The sequence below is a fragment of the Anolis sagrei genome, chromosome 2 (assembly GCF_037176765.1).
Source record: "Anolis sagrei isolate rAnoSag1 chromosome 2, rAnoSag1.mat, whole genome shotgun sequence".
Lineage (NCBI taxonomy): Eukaryota > Metazoa > Chordata > Lepidosauria > Squamata > Dactyloidae > Anolis > Anolis sagrei.
Window position 1 is genome coordinate 290,555,125 of NC_090022.1, and position 19,596 is coordinate 290,574,720.

General features: G+C 44.2%; 1 protein-coding gene across 2 annotated transcripts in view; it reads left to right on the plus strand.

The window, feature by feature from the left end:
- Positions 1-2,534: 2,534 nt before the first annotated feature.
- The window catches only part of PSTPIP2 (proline-serine-threonine phosphatase interacting protein 2), a 69,189-nt gene continuing 52,127 nt past the window's right edge, over positions 2,535-19,596 (plus strand). The window contains exon 1 of one of the 2 annotated variants that reach the window (XM_060761207.2): positions 2,535-2,657. In XM_060761207.2, the coding sequence (XP_060617190.2) occupies positions 2,559-2,657 (99 nt within the window). In that variant the 5' untranslated portion in view covers positions 2,535-2,558. Of the gene's footprint in view, positions 2,658-9,186; positions 9,337-19,596 lie in introns of those variants that run through there. The other variant, XM_060761208.2, reaches the window with a different exon arrangement.

Genomic DNA, 19,596 nt, shown 5'->3' on the forward strand with positions numbered 1-19,596 from the left:
GCCTTGGAAGATGATCAAGTGGTGCATTAAGAGGCACAAGATCACAGAGGAGTCACAAATGGAAATACTGTATGCCGATGTCCCTCCACGCTGCAAAGAAACGATACGTGCCTTCCGTTTGCCTGCAGAAAAAAAATCCTCCTGACCTTGGTTGCTTTGCTTTTCCATGACAAATCCTGGCCGTGATTGCTTTTTATCTCTTTCACCTGTGTCACGGCTGAATTGCACAACCAGAAGTGACGTTTCTGGTGACTGTTTCAAACATCTCATTGAAGAGATGAAGAAGAGACTCAGTATATCTTGCACAATATGATGGAACTCCCTACTCTAGCGATGAATTGCCCTGGGCAAAACCCAAAGTTGGTCAATGGATGGGGCACATCAATCATAGAAACTTATGGTTAGAAAGAACCACAATGGCTATCTTGTAAACTCTCCTGAAAGATACCCATTCAACCTGTTCAAAAACCTCCAAAAGATGATCCACATCTAACTTTAGTCTGTTCTCTTGTTGGACAACTCAAGTTATTTTTGATGATTTGGTGGGATCTCTTACAATTTGAGTCTATTGGGCCATATTCTAGGGAGGATCAATGCTATGGAATAATGAGAGTGCTAGTTTTACGAGGTCTTTAGCCTTATCTGCCCAAACTATGACTCTCAGGATTTCATAGCATTGATCCATGGCAGTTTAAAAGTTACCAAATTCCATTAATTCTAGGGTGTAGTACTGAACTTGCTGACAAAAAAATTGATCATTCAAATCTGGGGAGCAGGGTGAGCTCCAGCTGTTAAACCCAGCTTCTGTCGAGCAGTTTGAAAACATGCAAATATGAGTAGATAAATAGGTACCGCTTCTGCAGGAAAGTAACAGCACTCCATGCAGTCATGCTGACCACATGGCTTTGGAGGTGTCTACGGACAACACTGGCTCTTCAGCTCAGAAATGGAGATGAACACCCCCCCCCCCCCCAAGTCGAACTTGACTAGACAATGTCAGGGGAAATATTTACCTTTTTTAGATGCAATGTAAATAGCAGCTGTCTCCTAAATCCCTTATGGAATATATGCATGAACAGAAGGCCAGGAGAACAGGAGAAAGCTGAGAAACCAGCCTTTCCAGCTACTATCAGTATGTTAAATAAAACACAGAAAAATCATATGGCTACTGAAGTGTAAATCAGCAGAAATGGCTGATGAAAGAACCACTCTTAGTTGCACTTTTTACACATTCACATTATTGCAGAGAAACATCATCATCAACAATGGCATCCTGCTTTTATCTCACAACAGTAAAAAAAAACACAATGCAATACAAAATTCACAATACAATGCTGCAAGTCGCTTCTGGTCACTTCTGGTGTGAGAAAATCAGCCATGTACAAAGACATTGCACAGGGGATGCACAGATGTGTTGCAATCCTGCAGGGAGGCTTCTCTCATGATCCCCCTGGACATCACAACCAGATACAGTGAACACATTTGCCCTTGCGCTATGCTACTCTGCTGCTGAGTACGCATGCCCAGTGTGGAACACATCTCACCACACGAAAACAGTGGATGTGGCTCTTGATGAGACATGCTGCATTATCACAGGATGTCTATGCCCTACACCACTGGAGAAATTATACTGTTTAGCTGGTATTGCACCATCTGACATCCACCAGGAAGTAGTAGCCAATGTTGAAAGGACCAAGGCATTGACACCTCCAGCCCATTCCCTGTTCAGATATCAGCCAGCATGCCAACACCATAAATCAAGGAATAGTTTTTTAAGATCTAAAGAGATACTCGCAGGAACACCTCAGCAAGAGAGAGTCCAAAAGTGGCAGATTAAAACCCAGAACCTCAATCAGTGGTTGATACCAAATGACAGACTCCCTCCTGGGCACACAGAAGACTGGGAGACCTGGAAGGTGCTGAACAGACTGTGCTCTGGCACCACGAGATGAGGAGCCAACCTTAAAAAATGGGGCCACAAAGTGGAGTCCATGACATGCGAGTGTGGAGAAGAACAAACCACAGACCACCTATTACAATGCAGTCTGTGCCCTGCCACATGCAGAATGGAGGACCTTCTTATAGCAACACCAGAGGCACTCCAAGTGGCCAGCTACTGGTCTAAGGACATTTAGTATAATGCCAAGTTTTTAAAATGTGTGTTTTTTAAATACATTACAACTGTACACTTCTGATACAATAAAAAATCAAAATGCAATTAAACAGAGCACAAAATGTGCCGAAACACATCAAACTATTCCTTTCATGTTGCAAGAAACTTTCCTGATTCTTTCCATTCCTATGACTAATTTTTCAATCCATGAAGTAAGTGATACACAGTTGTATTGTGCAGTTCTGTGGATTTGTGAAGACACCTACCAGGAAATACACTAAGATGATACTCCCTAATATTTCCCGATTGTGTTTTCCCCACCTCCGGTCTTTCTCTATGGATTTCCTTGCTGTTGCGTTCACCCCAGGGGAAATCTTCCCTGCCTATCCACTTCAGCACAGTTGCACATTAGCACACGTCGATTTCATTATTAGATGCCCAAGAGATGGAAGTAAGAAGAGGAAGGCAGATGGAGTTAATATGGAATACTTTTGCTGTTGCAGAAAGACGAATGCTTCCCAAAGACACAGCTGTGCCAAAACAGGTGAGAAATCTTACGTTGGGAGAAGGAATTGCAGGTGAGTTCAGACGATGCACAAGCCTTTTCTCATTTGACAGGTAGATGGGTATTGCCATAGTTGTCTAACGCAAAACTCTGCTTTCGTCAGACCTCACCTGGAATAACCCTGCGCCCAGTTCTGGGCACCACAGTTCAAGAAGGAGATAGACAAGCTGGGAAAAGTGTACAGAGAAAGGGTCAAAATGGTCAAAGATTTGGACACCATGAATCCCTATGAGGAGAAACTTTGGGAGATGTGTATATTTTGTGTAGAGAAGGCTAAAAGGGAACATGATAGGCATGTTTACATATTTGAAAGGATGCCATATTAAGGAGGGAGCAAGCTTGTTTTCTGCTGATCCAGAGACCCCAGAGCAATGGATTCAAAGTGCAGGAATAAAGTTTCCACGTAAACATTAGGAAGAACATCCTGATAATAAGAGCTGTTCAACAGTGGAATAGATTGCCATTGTTTATGTGTGGTGGGCTCTCCTTCTCTATGGAGGGTTTTGAACTGAGCTTGAATATGGCCATCTGGTTAGAGTGCTTAGGCTGTGTTTCTGCGTGGAAGTCTGGATGGTCCTTGGGGGTCTCTGCAAACTATGATTCAATCTTGTCTCCTGTGCTATGCTAATAATATAATATAATATATTGTATATACATATAATATTTATAATATTATAATGTAATGCAATACAATACTACTAATAATATGATATTATAATTATATATTTATATTACACGTAATATTACTAGTAATATTACAATATAATGGTATAGTACAATATAGTAACATTTAATACTGATATTGTACTATGCTAATAATATAATATATTGTGTGTGTGTGTGTGTTAGGAATTGTGGGAGTTGAAGTCCAAAACACCCGGAGCGCCAAAGTTTGCCCAAGCCTGGTGTAGATGCACCCTATGTTTACTTGGAAGAGGTTGAAGTAGGTGAGATCCTCAAATTCCTTCCGTTCCATCCAATTGCTCTTAAAGCCTTTGGACAGAGAGTTCACAAAAACTCTCTTTTTTGCTTCTCGTTGTGGCAAGTTTGTGTGTGTGTGTGTTAAGGACTTCCTCTTGCCGTTTTATTGTTTTGACATGGAAAGAAACCAGGAAACTGTCCTGTGTGACCTTCTCCATTGTTCTGTTTGCATTTCTAATAGTTTTGCCACTCTGGGTGAAGAAGGAGTTGCAGGCAGAGTCTCCGCTTTGTGCCAAGGAGCCTGACATTGTGTGCATTAAGTCATGTTTCACCATCTCTTTTTTGGACTACAACTTCCAGAATCCCCCACTCAACAGGTTGCACCTACACTATAGAATCAAAGCAGTTTGGTACCAGTTGAACCGCCATGGTGCAATGCTATGGGGATCCTGGGAGTTGTATTTATGTGAAGCACCAGCATTCTTTGCCAGAGAAGCATAGAGACCTTGTAAAACTACAACTCTCAGCATTCCATAGCATTGAGATTTAGCAGTGAAAGTGGTATCAAACTACATTCATTCTACAGTGTAGATGAACCTCTGAACTATGTGTCTACAGTAAGTGCAACATGGGCTGAAGAAGATTTATGAGGGTTGAATGAAAAGTAATGCCTCCACCTTCGTTACTTGGGTTTGTCTGGGAATATTTTAATAAATCACACACAGAATTAATCCTTAGAATGTGCTCTTTAACTACCACTATTGGAGCCCCTGGTGGCACAGTGGGTTAAATCCCTGTGCTGGCAGGACTGAAGACCGACAGGACACAGGTTCGAATCCGGGGAGAGGCGGATGAGCTCCCTCTACCAGCTCCAACTCCTCATGCGGGGACATGAGAGAGGCCTCCCACAAGGATGATAAAACATCAAATCATCCAGGCATCCCCTGGGCAACGTCCTTGCAGACGGCCAATTCTCTCACACCAGAAGCGACTTGCAGTTTCTCAGGCTGCTCCTGACATGACAAAAAACAAAAACAAAACCTACCACTATTCACTTTTCCACATAATCACCAGACAATTGGATACATTTCTGCAAACGATGAACAAGTTTTCTGAAGCCGTCACAGAAGTTGACACTCTGCTTACGCAACCAGCGTCTCACAGTTCTCTCATCCTGGGTACCCATCTGGCACAGATCTTCCGATAGCCAAGCAAAGCAATAATGTGACCCACACATTCTTGTGAAATGCGGATTATGCTTGAAATTCCTCTCAGAGTGATACGACAATCATCCTGAATCAATCTGTCAACCTTTTGCTTGTGAAACTTGGTGGTTGCTATGACAGGACTTCCAACTCTTTGTTTGTCACGCAAGTCAGATGTTTCCACCTCAACATCTTTAAACATACCCAATGACGCACAGTACTCACATCACCACAATCACCATAAACAGCTACATGATTCTCCTTTGGGGTGACACCTTCTGTTGTCAAGAATTCAATGTCTGCACATTGCTGAAGTTGCATTGAGTGATCATCTGTGCAGGGTTCCATATTTCACACTTTAACCACACAGCTGTTCAATGCTAAGGCTTCCCACCGAAATTGAACTGTAGAGGAAAGTCTACTGAACAAGCCAGTACCTGCCTCATACCAGTACTGCCATCTGTTGAGGAGTTACGAAGGTGGAGGCATTACTTTTCATTCAACCCTCGTATGTGGAAAAAATGGCTCTTTCCAACAGAACGCTTCCTTAAAACCTTTTCTGCAGAAAACCAAAATATGGGAAGCCACAATACTACTCTGCTAGGTTCCTCCTTCCAGCCACTTCCTTCCTGTTGCAGAAAAAACAAAAAACCAGAGAGATGAATGGGGACAGGGACTTTTCCATCTGCTCTTCTGGGACCTACTAAACAGGACATTTCAGGTGCATCTACACTGTAGAATAAATGCAGTTTGACACCATGAGTCAGTGCTAACTGCCATGAGTCAGTGCTAAGCCAAGGAGAGGAGGTGCCTTCCCAAACGACTACTCCCAGGGTTCCGTAACACGGAGACATGGCAGTAAAAGGGGTTTCAAACTGCATTAATTATCCAATGTAGATGCACCCCATATCCCATGAGGTCACCTCAAGTCGACACTTGGATGGGAGACCACCAATAAACACTTGGTGCTTCGTCAGAGGAAAGATCTGGAAGCAAATCCACCCCTGAGAATATCCTATGAAAAATTATCAGTCGGCATGCAACTTGAAGGCACAAACACATTATTTCTATAAATGTTTGTATATTTCGTTTTGCTCGAGTTCTGAGTTTGTTCCAGCCATTGCGGACTTAGAGTGAACGTATTACAGGATTTCTTGGGCAAGATTTGTTTTGAGCGTGGTTTGCTATTGTCTGAGGCTGAGACAGTGTGCCATGCACAAAATCATTCAGGCTGAGCAAAGATTCAATACCTGGCCTCCAGTGTCTTAGACTAAATTGCTGGTTCTTAACCTGTGAGCTGTGGGCCAGCAGTGGGCCGTGAGAACAAGATTCTGGACCACAAACCTCCTTCCTCTTTATTTATTTATTTATTTATTTGATTTATTTGATTTGATTTCCGCCCCTTTCCCCAGAGCGGACCAACCCCGCCCCTTTGCGTACTAATGCTTGAGAGTGGTTCCTGGTCAAAGTGTTCCCAGTCAAAGTCGTCCCTGTTCAAATAGTCCCTGGTCAAGTGAGCCCTGGCCAAAGTGGTCCCTGGTCACGTGGTTCCTGGTCAAAGTGGTCCCAGTCAAAGTGGTCCCTGTTCAAGTAGTCCCTGGTCAAGTGAGCCCTGGCCAAAGTGGTCCAGTCAAAGTGGTCCCTGGTCAAAGTGGTCCCTGGTCAAGTAGTCCCTGGTCAAGTGAGCCCTGGCCAAAGGGATCCCTGATCAAGTGGTTCCTGGTCAAAGTGGTCCCTGGTCAAGTGAGCCCTGTCCAAAGTGATCCCTGGTCAAGTGGTCCCTGGTCAAAGTGGTCTCTGTTCAAGTAGTCCCTGGTCAAGTGAGCCCTGGCCAAAGCGATCCCTGGTCAAGTGGATTGTGGTCAAAGTGGTCCAGTCAAAGTGGTCTCTGTTCAAGTAGTCCCTGGTCAAGTGATCCCTGGTCAAGTGATCCCTGGTCAAGTGGATTGTGGTCAAAGTGGTCCAGTCAAAGTGGTCGCTGGTCAAGTATTCCCTGGTCAAAGTGGGCCATGGTCAAAGTGTTCGCTGGTCAAGTATTCCCTGGTCAAAGTGGACCATGGTCAAAGTGGGCTGTGCTCAAGTGGGCCCTGGTCAAGTGGGCCCTAGTCAAAGTGGTTCCTGGTCAAAGTGGTTTCTGTTCAAGTAGTCCCTGGTCAAGTGAGCCCTGGCCAAAGTGGTCCCTGGTCAAGTAGTTCCTGGTCAAAGTGGTCCCTGGTGAAAGTGATCCCTGGTCAAGTGGTTCCTGGTCAAAGTGGTCTCTGTTCAAGTAGTCCCTGGTCAAGTGAGCCCTGGTCAAGTGATCCCTGGTCAAGTGGTTCCTGGTCAAAGTGGTCTCTGTTCAAGTAGTCCCTGGTCAAAGTGGTCCCTGGTCAAAATTGATCCTGATCAAGTAGTCTCTGGTCAAAGTGGTCCATGGTCAAGTAGTCCCTGGTTACAGTGGTCCCTGGCTAAAGTGGTCCCTGGCCAAAGTGGTCCCAGGTCAAAGTGGTTCCGGGTCAAAGTGGTCCTGGGTCAAAGTGGTCCCGGGTCAAAGTGGTCAAGGGTCAAGTGGCCTGTGGTCAAAGTAGGCCCTGGTCAAGAAAAGGTTGGGAACCACTGTCCTGAATAAATAAATAGTTTGTATCGCCATTAATTAAATGGGATAAGAAATGAACTCATTTGGGATTGATTATAATCCCCCCCCCCCAAAAAAAAAAAAAAAAAAAGATGGATGCCCTGGTGAGAAACACATTGCGTTTTTAAAATCGTTGCCCTGATGGGGAATTTTTAAGCCAATGCAACTTCTCTCCTTCCTGTGTGAGAAGCAATTGCAACACAGGCCCATTGTCTCTCTTCTTAGCAAAAGGCTCTTCCTCAATGCTATGAAATCATGGGACTTGTAGTTTTACAAGGTTTGTGGCCTTTTTTGCCAGAGAGCTGGTGCCTCACTAAACTACAAATCCCACCTTTTCATAGCATTGAACCAAGGCAATTAAAGTAGGGTCAAACTGCATTAATTCTAACGATGTAAATCCATGAATGCCATGGAATCCTGGGAGTTGTAGTTTCCTAGGCCTTTTGCCTTCTCTGCCATAGAGTGCTGCTGGCTCACCAAACTACAGCTAAAATAATTCTGTAGCATGGAAACATTGCAATTAAAGTGGTTTCAAACTGCATTGATTATGAAGTGTATGATATAGTCAATGCTATGCAATCCTAAGAGTTTTAATTTTACAAGGTATTTTTCTTTCTCTATCAAAGAGTGCTGATGCCTCTCCAAACTACAAATCCCAGGACTTCATAGTATTGAGCCATGGCAGTTCAAGTGGGGCGAAACAGCATTAATCAATTAATTCTATTATATCCTGGGAGTTGTAGTTTCACAAGGTATTTTGCTTTCTCTGCCAAAGAGTGCCGATGCCTCACCAAACTACATATCTAATGACTTTATAGCATTGAGGCATGGCGGTTCAAGTGGGATCAAACTCCCTTAATCCATTAATGCTACGATGTCCTGTGAGTTGTAGTTTCACAAGGGTTTTAGCCTTCTCTGCTAGAGAGCTTTTGCCTCACCAAATTACAAATCCCAGGACTTCATAGCATTGAGCCAAGGCATTTCAAGAGGGGGTCAAACTCCATTAATGCTATGGGATCCTGGAAATTGTAGTTTCACAGGGTCTTTAGCCTTCTCTGCCAAAGAGAGCTGGAGCCTAGCCAAACTGTGACTCTCGGAATCCACAGCTTTGAGCCAAGGCAGTACAAGTGGAGTGAAACTCCATTAATGCTACGGGATCCTAGGAGTCATAGTTTCACAAGGTCTTTTGCTTTTTCCCTCAAAGAGTGCTGATGCCTAGCCAAACCGTGACTCCCAGAGTCCATAGTATTGAGCCATGGCAGTTCAAGTGGGGTAAAACGGCATTAATCTATTAGTGCTATGGGATCCTGGGAGTTGTAGTTTCACAAGGTATTTTGCTTTCTCTGCCAAAGAGTGCCGATGCCTCACCAAACTACAGATCCCAGGATTTCATAGCACCGAGCCAAGACAGTTCAAGTTGGGGTCAAACTCCATTAATGCTACGGGATTCTGGGAGTTGTAGTTTCACATAGTCTCCAGCCTTCTCTGGTAGAGAGCTTTTGCCTCACCAAACTACAAATCCCAGGACTTCATAGCATTGAGCCAAGGCAGTTCAAGTTGAGGTCAACTCCTGGGAGTTGTAGTTTCACAAGGTCTTTAGCCTTCTCTGCCAAAGAGAGCTGGTGCCTAGCCAAACTGTTACTCCCAGGGATCCACAGCATTGAGCCATGGCAGTTCAAATGGTGTCAAACTGCATTCGATAGACTCTTAAAGGGACAGCCACCAATTGAGACATGACGGGCTTTAGGACCCAGAGAGAGGCAGGAGAGGGGGAAAAATCCTGAAGAATTGAGGAACTTGGAGTGGAGCGTCTCCACCTGCTTTTCGAGAGACTCCGGCTTTCTTCGTCCGCACTGGCTGGGGATCCAAAACGCTTCAGCCCAACATGCGGGAGACCCTGTTCAAGGAGAACTTTTGGGTGAGAGAGGAAGAGGAGGAGGAAGGAAGGAGTTGGGAGCAAAGGGAAGTGGAATCCGGATTAAAGCTTTGGGGGAGAAGATCCGGAATGGGGTTGGGGTATGTGTGTGTTGGCATGGGCTTGGAAAAGTTGCACTGCGCCTTTAAGAGGGCAAAAAATCATTCCCCAGATGTTGTCTCCCTCTTTCCAGGACTGCTGTTGAGAGTCTTGTTATTTAAAGAGACAGGAGCCACTTTTTGAAAGGTTGAAGTCCAAGGTTGCAATTCCAAAATGCTCCCCAATCATCCAAATGAATAGTTAAGGCAGTAAAACGTTGGCTTTATTGTGTCCCAGGGTGCATTTACACTGTAGGATGAATGCAGTTTGAGTCCACTCCATGCTATGGAATTATGGAAGTTATAGTTTTGCAAGGTCTTTATTCTTCGACCAGGAGATCCCTGTTCAAAGATCCCCGAAAACGTCCCTGAAAGGTGTGAGGATGATGGTGTGCTCCCTGAATTGCTACTAGAGAATTACCATGATTTGGAGCTTGAGAACAGCTCGGCACCTGGCCCAGCTGCAGAAATTAATGAGCAAATAGATAGACGGGATGTTATTCGTCAAAATAGGCAAGCCGATCAGTGGCTCAGGCGTTCTGTCAGGCTCAGAGAACAAAAGATAAGGGATTGAATTGCTACTAGAGAATGCCCATGATTTGGAGCTTGAGAACAGCCCGGCACCTGGCCCAGCTGCAGAAATTAATGAGCAAATAGATAGACGGGATGTTATGCGTCAAAATAGGCAAGCCGATGAGTGGCTCAGGCGTTCTGTCAGGCTCAGAGAACAAAAGATAAGGGATTGAATTGCTACTAGAGAATGCCCATGATTTGGAGCTTGAGAACAGTCCGGCACCTGGCCCAGCTGCAGAAATTAATGAGCAAATAGACGGGATGTTATTTGTCAAAATAGGCAAGCCGATCAGTGGCTCAGGCGTTCTGTCAGGCTCAGAGAATGAAAGATAAGGGATTGAATTGCTACTAGAGAATGCCCATGATTTGGAACTTGAGAACAGCCCGGCACCTGGCCCAGCTGCAGAAATTAATGAGCAAATAGATAGACGGGATGTTATGCGTCAAAATAGGCAAGCCGATCAGTGGCTCAGGCGTTCTGTCAGGCTCAGAGAACAAAAGATAAGGGATTGAATTGCTACTAGAGAATGCCCATGATTTGGAGCTTGAGAACAGCCTGGCACCTGGCCCAGCTGCAGAAATTAATGAGCAAATAGATAGACGGGATGTTATTAGTCAAAATAGGCAAGCCGATGAGTGGCTCAGGCGTTCTGTCAGGCTCAGAGAACAAAAGATAAGGATTGAATTGCTACTAGAGAATGCCCATGATTTGGAGCTTGAGAACAGCTCGGCACCTGGCCCAGCTGCAGAAAATAATGAGCAAATAGATAGACAGGATGTTATTAGTCAAAATAGGCAAGCCGATCAGTGGCTCAGGCATTCTGTCAGGCTCAGAGAATGAAAGATAAGGGATTCAAGGCTAAAACGAAACCAATTTCTGACTGCCTGGGACATAGCTTAACAAGGAGATAAAAGTCCCAAGTACAGGATCTGTAGTTAGATGTAGCATTGTTTGGAATCAAGTCAAGATCTTATCCCTGTTCGGCGTTCTGTCAGGCTCAGAGAATGAAAGATAAGGGATTCAAGGCTAAAACTAAACCAGTTTCTGACCGCCTGGGACATAGCTTAACGAGGAGATAAAAGTCCCAAGTACAGGATCTGTAGTCAGGTGAAGCATCGTTTGGAATCTAGTCAAGACCTCGTCCCTGCTCCTTGGAAGCCTTGCTTTGGAAAGATTCATGTTTCCATAGATGCAGGTGAAATGTCAGGAGATAATGCTTCCGAAACATGGCTATATAGCCCGAAAAACTTACAACAACCCGTCTTTATTCTTCTCAGCCAAAGAGTGTTGCCATCTCACCAAATTACAATCCCCAGGGTTCCATAACATTGAGCCATGGAAGTTAAAGTAGTATCAAACTGCATTAACTCTGCAGTGTAGATGCACCTTGTGCAAATATAAATGTCTATGATTACATAGACCTGCGTGACCGCATCTCCGTATATGAACCCACACGTTCCCTCCGTTCATCTGGAGAGGCCCTGCTCGCGATCCCACCTGTGTCACAAGCACGTTTGGTGGGGACGAGGGACAGGGCCTTCTCTGTGGTGGCCCCCCGACTCTGGAACACTCTCCCCAAGGACATCAGACAAGCCCCAACGTTGGCAGTCTTTAGGCTGCTCCAGTGTGCCTTTCCAGAATAGGAAACTCCCAGCATCATGTCCCAGAGGCACTTTATTAGAGATTTAAGATTGCCGCACATTGCACCTACCCTAGAATCTTTCCATCTTACCTGTCATGTCCAGCACTTTTAACCTGTACCCATTACATTTGGTCCGGCCCTAGCTTTTAACTGTGTCATGGTGTATTGTTTTGTTGTTTTACTGTTACTGCTTTAATGTTTTTTGGTTTGCTTGTGAGTTAGATAATGTATTTGTTATGCTGTTGTTTTATTGAGGGCCTTGGCCTTTGTAAGCAGCATCGAATCCTTCGGGAGATGTTAGCGGGGTACAAAGAAAGTTAATAATTGTTTGAGTCTCATCCCTGCCTGCATTAATTGGTGGCAATAATACAGGTCTACCCTTGTAGGATTGTTGTACAGGTTTCCAAATAATATGTGATTCAAATACATAAAGTTATGTATGAACAGAATGGAACATTCTCAATGCGTGTATGCATTTTAAGTACGAAAGCGTTGTATGGATATGTATCTCCAGAGGAGGTTTTGCATAATTAAAACTTGTGCGCCAGTTGCACCCGTATCTTGGGAGGTCGGACTTGGCGACGGTGGTCCATGCTCTAGTTACATCCTGAATAGATTACTGCAACGCACTCTACATGGGGCTGCCTCTGAAGACTGCTCGGAAGCTCCAACTAATCCAATGTTCGGCAGCCAGATTACTTACGGGAGCGGGTACCGGGTTAGGGTTAGGCTACCTATTAGCTTCTGAGCACAAATCAAAGTGTTGGTCTTAACCTTTAAAGCCCTAAACAGCTCTGGCCCAGGTTACCTGTCCGAACGTATCTTTCCCTACAAACCATCAAGGACTTTAAGATCTTCCGGAGAGGCCCTGCTTTCAGTCCCACCGCCTTCGCAGTCTTGTTTTTGTGGGACGAGAGACAGGGCCTTTTCTGTGGTGGTACCCCCAGCTGTGGGACTCTCTCCCCAGTGAAGTTAGGGTTGCCTTCTCCCTCCTGAAAACAGAGGCTGGATGGCCATCTGTCAGGGATGATTTGAATGCAATATTCCTGCTTCTTGGCAGGGGGTTGGACTGGATTGCCCATGAGGTCTCTTCTAACTATTTGATTTGATTTGATTTGACCTTCAGGAAACAACTGAAATCCTGGCCACGGAATCAGGCGTTTGTCATTAATACTGAAATACAGTAATTGTCGTTGAAAGCAAATTAATAGAAATACACATTTATTTAATGTAACATTTTTGCTAAAAAAATATTTATTTTAACTTTTATTGGAAGTATTATTTATTTTAATTTTTTGCCGGTTGCTTGAGAGTTCCATTTGCTTGCATCCTGGTTAACTGAGAGTCTGCTGTAATACCAGTGGCAATATTATGGTCTGTCGGAGATCTCTTGTTCATAAGGGCATTATCAGTCAAAGCCAACTCTTGTGCCAGGGATAAGAAATTACAGAGCCAGATCCAGTTAAACTCAATTACCACAAATCAAGATCAGATTACAGTGCATCCATCCACCCCAGTAGCCCATGTGTGAAGGTGCTTTCTGAATATGATATTGGGATGCCATAAACAGTGGGACCTTGGTATCCATTCGGATTTGGCTCCAGGACCCCATTCCTCGCCCATACCCAGATCTGTGGATGCTAAAATCCCACTATATACATGATACTTTGTTGTTCATTCGTTCAGTCGTTTCCGACTCTTTGTGACTTCATGGACCAGCCCACGCCAGAGCTCCCTGTCAGTCGTCACCACCCTCAGGTCCTTCAAGGTCAATCCAGTCACTTCAAGGATACCATCCATCCATCCATCTTGCCCTTAGTCGGCCCCTCTTCCTTTTTCCTTCCATTTTCCCCAGCATAATTCCAGATTACAGTTCCCAGCATCCACTAGACCAGGCCCTTTAGGAGAGGAGGATGATCCAAATGCACTGCTTTCAAGATGCAAGCTTTCTTCTCCTTGGATTTCTTTGAGAGCATCCCAATCCCTGCATAGTTCTCATTTCCTATTCCTGGACTGTAACTCCCAGCAATCCTCCAGATAGATAGATTAGATAGGGGGTCTACTGGGACTTGCAGTCCAAGAATAGGTAGAGAACTAAGAAAGGGGAGAAAGAGAAGGGAAACAAAAGATGGGAGTGTGGAAGGGAAGAAGAAGAGAAGGAAGAAAGGAAAGAAAGAAAGAAGCTGGCTCTCCAGCTTAGAAATGGGGATGAGCACCACCCCCAAGAGTTAGACACGACAGAACTTAATGCCAGGGGAAAACCTTTACCCTATGCTATCCAAAGCCTATATGTATGAGTGTGTGTATGTGTATGTATAAATGTATATGTATGTGTGTGTGTGTGTGTGTACACACACACGCACATATATGGAGTTCTTCTTAGAAAACATACCTGTTCCGATTTACATACAAATCCAACTAAAGAACAAACCTACAGAACTTATCTTGTTCATAACTTTTGGACTGCCTGTATAAGAATGTATACATGCAGTGCTCAGATGCAACCACAAAAGGGCAGAGTATAGATAGAAAGGATTCACTGCTGGTAAGGAACGTGGATCCGCCTTGAAACCTGTAATATCACAGCCCTGAAGGGCCACAGTTTGGACATGCACTGTATAAGGAAGTAAGTAGTTTAACCAATTTTGGAAGTGGTGTATTTGCTTTGCTTTGACAGACTACCTTCCAGTAAAAAGGCCAGATAAAAGAAGAAAAAGGAAAGAGGGGAAGAGAAAAGAAGGAAGAGTAAGAATGGAAGAGAAAGGAAGGGGAGAGGGGACAAAAAGGGGAGGGAAGAAAGAAAAAAGAAGGGAAGACAAAGGAAGGAAGAGAAAGGGAGGAATGAAGAAAGAAAGAGAAAAAGAAAGAAAGAAAGAAAGAGAAAGGAGGAAGGTGTATAAGGGAAAACAAGCGAAGGAGGAAAGGAAGGAATGAAGGAAAGATAGAAGGAAGAGAGACAAAGAGTATGATGGAAAGAAAGAAAGAAAGAAAGAAAGAAAGAAAGAAAGGAAAAGAAAGGAAAAGCGAACTCAGGCAATGCTGGGTATATAAGTTAGCAGCATATAAAGGACACTTCTTATACAAAATACCAGAATCAAAGCTTGCTTTTGGGAATTATTTTCTTGGAAGTTTTGCCGTCAGTGGGTGGTTGAATCCATGGATGCAGAATCTGTGGACAGAGAGGGCCAACTGCATATTAGTACTATAATTTCAAAATTACCCTCTTTGATGTCTCTTCTTGCTTTAGAAATCTTGGAAGTCAGTTTTTCCACCAGGGCCAGCATCCAAACCCTTTCCAACCATCTGCAAAATGAAAGGTCTTGCAGGAAACAGCTCCTAATTGTAGTGCCTTGTGGTGTACGGCGCGCTGCATGTCTGTCTGTGTTTTGGGGACTTGCTTCAAAAGGCTTGGAAATATTACAATTTTTGATTATAGTTTCCAGAATTTTATACCTTCTAGGATTTCACAGATGAAAGTGGATCATGTGTGGCCGTGCAACATCAGAGTATGGTCAAAATGGCAAAAGTTACTACTAATAAGCAAGGACTCCCATATTTCTTTCTGCTTGAGCCTCCTGGGAAGGACCTCCTCTTTGAGAGGCATCACCTCTAATTTGATGGTCATGGCTCAATGCTATGCAATCCTGGGATTTATAATTTGTTGAGGCCCCAGCATTCTTTGGCAGAGAAGGCTCAAGGCCTTGTAAAACTACAACCCCCTTGATTCCATAGCAATACACCAAGGCATTAAAGTGGATTCATCTACAGTGCTTCTCAACCTGAGGGTCGGGATCCCTGGAGGGATCATGAGCAAGTTTCAGAGGGGTTACCAAAGACCATCAGAAAACATATATTTCTGATGGTCTTAGGAACACCTTTGGCAGAGAAAGCTGAAGATCTCTTTGCTTGTCCTTCTCTTCCATTTTGGAAACAGAGAGTGAATCTTCCCACCAAAAGTCCTTCTCCTGCTGTGATTGGCCAACCTTGCAGACAAGGTGAGGGCTGTTTTTGAGACTCCAAGCAGGAGGGGACAGCAGGCGTGTTTGGTGCATGGCAACGTAGTTTGCATGTGTGGGCGAGGCTGGAAAGAGGATCGTGCCAACGAGTCCCTTCAAGACATGGGGGTTCTGTTTGGGAAGTTTGGCCCAATTCTATCGCTGGTGGGGTTGAGAATGCTCTTTGATTGTTGTTGTTGTTCATTCGTTCAGTCGTCTCCAACTCTTCGTGACCTCATGGACCAGCCCACGCCAGAGCTCCCTGTCAGCCGTCACCACCCCCAGCTCCTTCAAGGTCAGTCCAGTCACTTCAAGGATGCCATCCATCCATCTTGCCCTTGGTCGGCCCCTCTTCCTTTTACCTTCCACTTTCCCCAGCATAATTGTCTTCTCTAGGCTTTGCTGTCTCCTCATGATGTGGCCAAAGTACTTCAACTTTGTCTCTACTATCCTTCCCTCCAATGAGCAGTCGGGCTTTATTTCCTGGAGGATGGACTGGTTGGATCTTCTCGCAGTCCAAGGCACTCCAGAACCTTCCTCCAACACCACAGTTCAAAAGCATCGATCTTCCTTCGCTCAGCCTTCCCTAAGGTCCAGCTCTCACATCCGTAGGTTACTACAGGGAATACCATGGCTTTGACTATGAGGATCTTTGATTGTAGGTGAACTATAAATCCCAGTAACTCCAACTCCCAAATGTCAAGGTCTATTTCCCTCAAACTACACCAGTGTTCACATGTGGGCATATTGAATATCCATGCCAAGTTTGGTCCAGATCTATCATTGTTTGAGTCCACAGTGCTCTGTGGATGTAGGTGAACGACAACTACAGTTCTTACCATCAGAAAGCTCTTCCTAATATTTAGGTGGAATCTCTTTTCCTGTCATTTGAATCCATTGCTCCATATCCTAGTCTCTGGAGCAGTTTAAAACAAGCCTGCCCCTTCCTCAATATGACGTTGGAGTTATTTTACTCTTGCTTTATCCCTAAGGTACTGCCTTTCCCTCCCAAAGCTGTTTGGCTTGTCTTAATCTTTCTTCTTTTGCCACGCTCTCTTCTTTTTGTTCAAAGGAGAACCATTTTTTGCAGCAACTCCTGCCTACTGCCTGCCTGCCTCCTTTCTTGCTTTGCGCTTCTTTCAAACTGGTGACCTCCTGGTTGCATCAGCCTCCTCTTGTCTTACAGAAGTGAAAGCATCACTCCAAAAGGTAGCCTCTCTCCTGCCAACTTGACCAACTGACCTCTGATCTCCACCTCTCCTTCTTTCTCCTCCAGTCTCTCCACCTTTCTTTGTCCTTTTCTCTTTCTTTGGGGAGCCTTTGTCCTTGTAGACTGTAAAGCAGCGGATAGAGTTTTGTTTCCTTTTTCATGCACTTACTGCTCGAAACTCCTAGCTGAAAAGTGTATCTTTTCACAGGTAAACATCAGGGACCATGCAGTCAAACAGTCTGGTCAAGATGGCAAATTTTAATTATTTATTTATAACTTTTCTATCCCGTTCTTCTCTCCCTCCGTGTAGGGACTCAGAACAACTAACAGCAAAATTCAATGCTATACAATAAATAATGCCATAAAACAACATACACAATAAATAAGTTCTAAAATACATATAAAAGACAATTCATCGCGTTAAAACAACATCCAACTCAGTCCAAAACGTTGTGGTCAAATAACTCTTAGTGTATACCAGATCATCCATCAATCTGCAAATGTCTGACTCCAAAGCCAGGATTTTAGCTGCTTCCTGAAGGACAGGAGAGAGGGGGCGCACCTAATCTCGCCGGGGAGAGAATTCCATAGCCGGGGGCCACCACAGAGAAGGCCCTGTCTCTCATCCCCACCAGTTGTTTCTTTTGAATGCCTTTGTTTGCACTGTAACTCTGTAAATGCTTATTTATTTGTTTTTAAAGGAGCGAGGAAACTTGCTCTTCTAATTATATGATAACATTAGTACCTACATCCTTGAATTTTTTGCAAAAAGGAAACAAGAATGAGAGTGAGTGATTGGATGCAGAGAAAACAAGATCTGGCAAAATCTAGCGAAAACAAAAAAAAATCAATGAACTATAGCACCAGAGGTCATAACCTTTAACTGTTCTGATTGGAAAGGGATAACCCTGATTAACCCTGTTTTTAGACTACTTTTAATGCATCCTGATTTCTCTCTCCTTCAAAGAAAAGTAAGAACTTCAGTAGCAAATATGTCTGCTGCTACCACAATAACAACAATGATGAAGCAACAAATGGCACTTCCACCACCACCGCCACAAGAACAGCAACACAGTAACAAAAGGCACAGTAACAAAATGATTTTAAAAACACATAAAACCATTTGAAACACAAATTAAAAACAAGATTAAGATTAAAACACAAATCACAAGCACAACCTCTTGGCACATTTGCCCTGTTTTCCCTTGTATCCAATGGCAAAATTTAGGATGCAGTGCTAATGGAAATACAGTCATATCATTATATCCACAGATTCTACTTCTATAAATTCAACCATCCTTGGCTTGAAAATATTGTTTAAAACCTCAAAAACAAATCTCGCTTTTGCTATTTTAAATAAGATAGGGGCTGCGCTGGTGCAGCAGGTTAAACCGCTAAGCTGCAAAACTTGCTGAGCGGAAGGTTGGTGCTTTGAATTGTTAGCCCCACCTTTGCCAATCTAGCAGTTAAAAGACATGCACATGTGAGTAGATCAATAGGTACCGCTTCAGTGGGAAGGTAATGGTGCTCCATTCAGTCATGCCAGCCACATGGCCTTGGAGGTGTCTGTGGACAACGCTGGCTCTTCAGCCTAGAAATGGAGATGAGTACCACCCCCCAGAGTCGGACCCGACTAGACTTAATGTCAAGGGGAATCCTTTACCTTTCCTATAAGATACTACATTGTCCGTTTTTGCATATTTGCAGTTGGTTTTGGTATCCATAACAGGTATAGAAGCTCAGAAATGTGGAAAAATACAATTTGAAAAATACTGTATTTCGAAGGCTTTCATGGCTAGAATCACTGGGTTGTAGTAGGTTTTTTTTTTGGGCTATATGGCCATGTTCTAGAGCAGTGGTTCTCAACCTGTGGGTCCCCAGATGTTTTGGCCTACAACTCCCAGAAATCCTAACAGCTGGTAAACTGGTTGGGGTTTCTGGGAGTTGTAGGCCAAAACACCTGGGGACCCACAGGTTGAGAACCACTGTTCTAGAGGCATTCTCTCCTGACGTTTCGCCTGCATCTATGGCAAGCATCCTCACTACCTCTGAGGACGCTTGCCATAGATGCAGGCAAAACGTCAGGAGAGAATGCCTCTAGAACATGGCTATATAGCCCTAAAAAACCTACAACAACCCATTGAAAAATACTGCTTTTATAACCCGAGAGAACAACTCTTTGGAATCTCCGTATCTTCTGGTGCAACACTGTGATCATTTCCCAATGGCTCTGCATCTCAAGATACGGAGATGCAGAGCCAACCTTAAGAAATGGGGCTACGAAGTGGAGTCCATGACATGCAAGTGTGGAGTAGAATCATAGAATCATAGAATCAAAGAGTTGGAAGAGACCTCATGGGCCATCCAGTCCAACCCCCTGCCAAGAAGCAGGAATGTTGCATTCAAATCACCCCTGACAGATGGCCATCCAGCCTCTGTTTAAAAGCTTCCAAAGAAGGAGCCTCCACCACACTCCAGGGCAGAGAGTTCCACTGCTGAACGGCTCTCACAGTCAGGAAGTTCTTCCTAATGTTCAGGTGGAATCTCCTTTCTTGTATTTTGAAGCCATTGTTGAGCAAACTACAGACTACCTTACTACAATGCAGCCTGAGCCCCGCTACATGCACAATGGAGGACCTTCTCACCGCGACACCAGAGGCACTCCAAGTGGCCAGCTACTGGTCAAAGGACATTTAGCATAATGCCATGTTTTTAACTTTGTTGGTGTTTTAAATACATTTTAA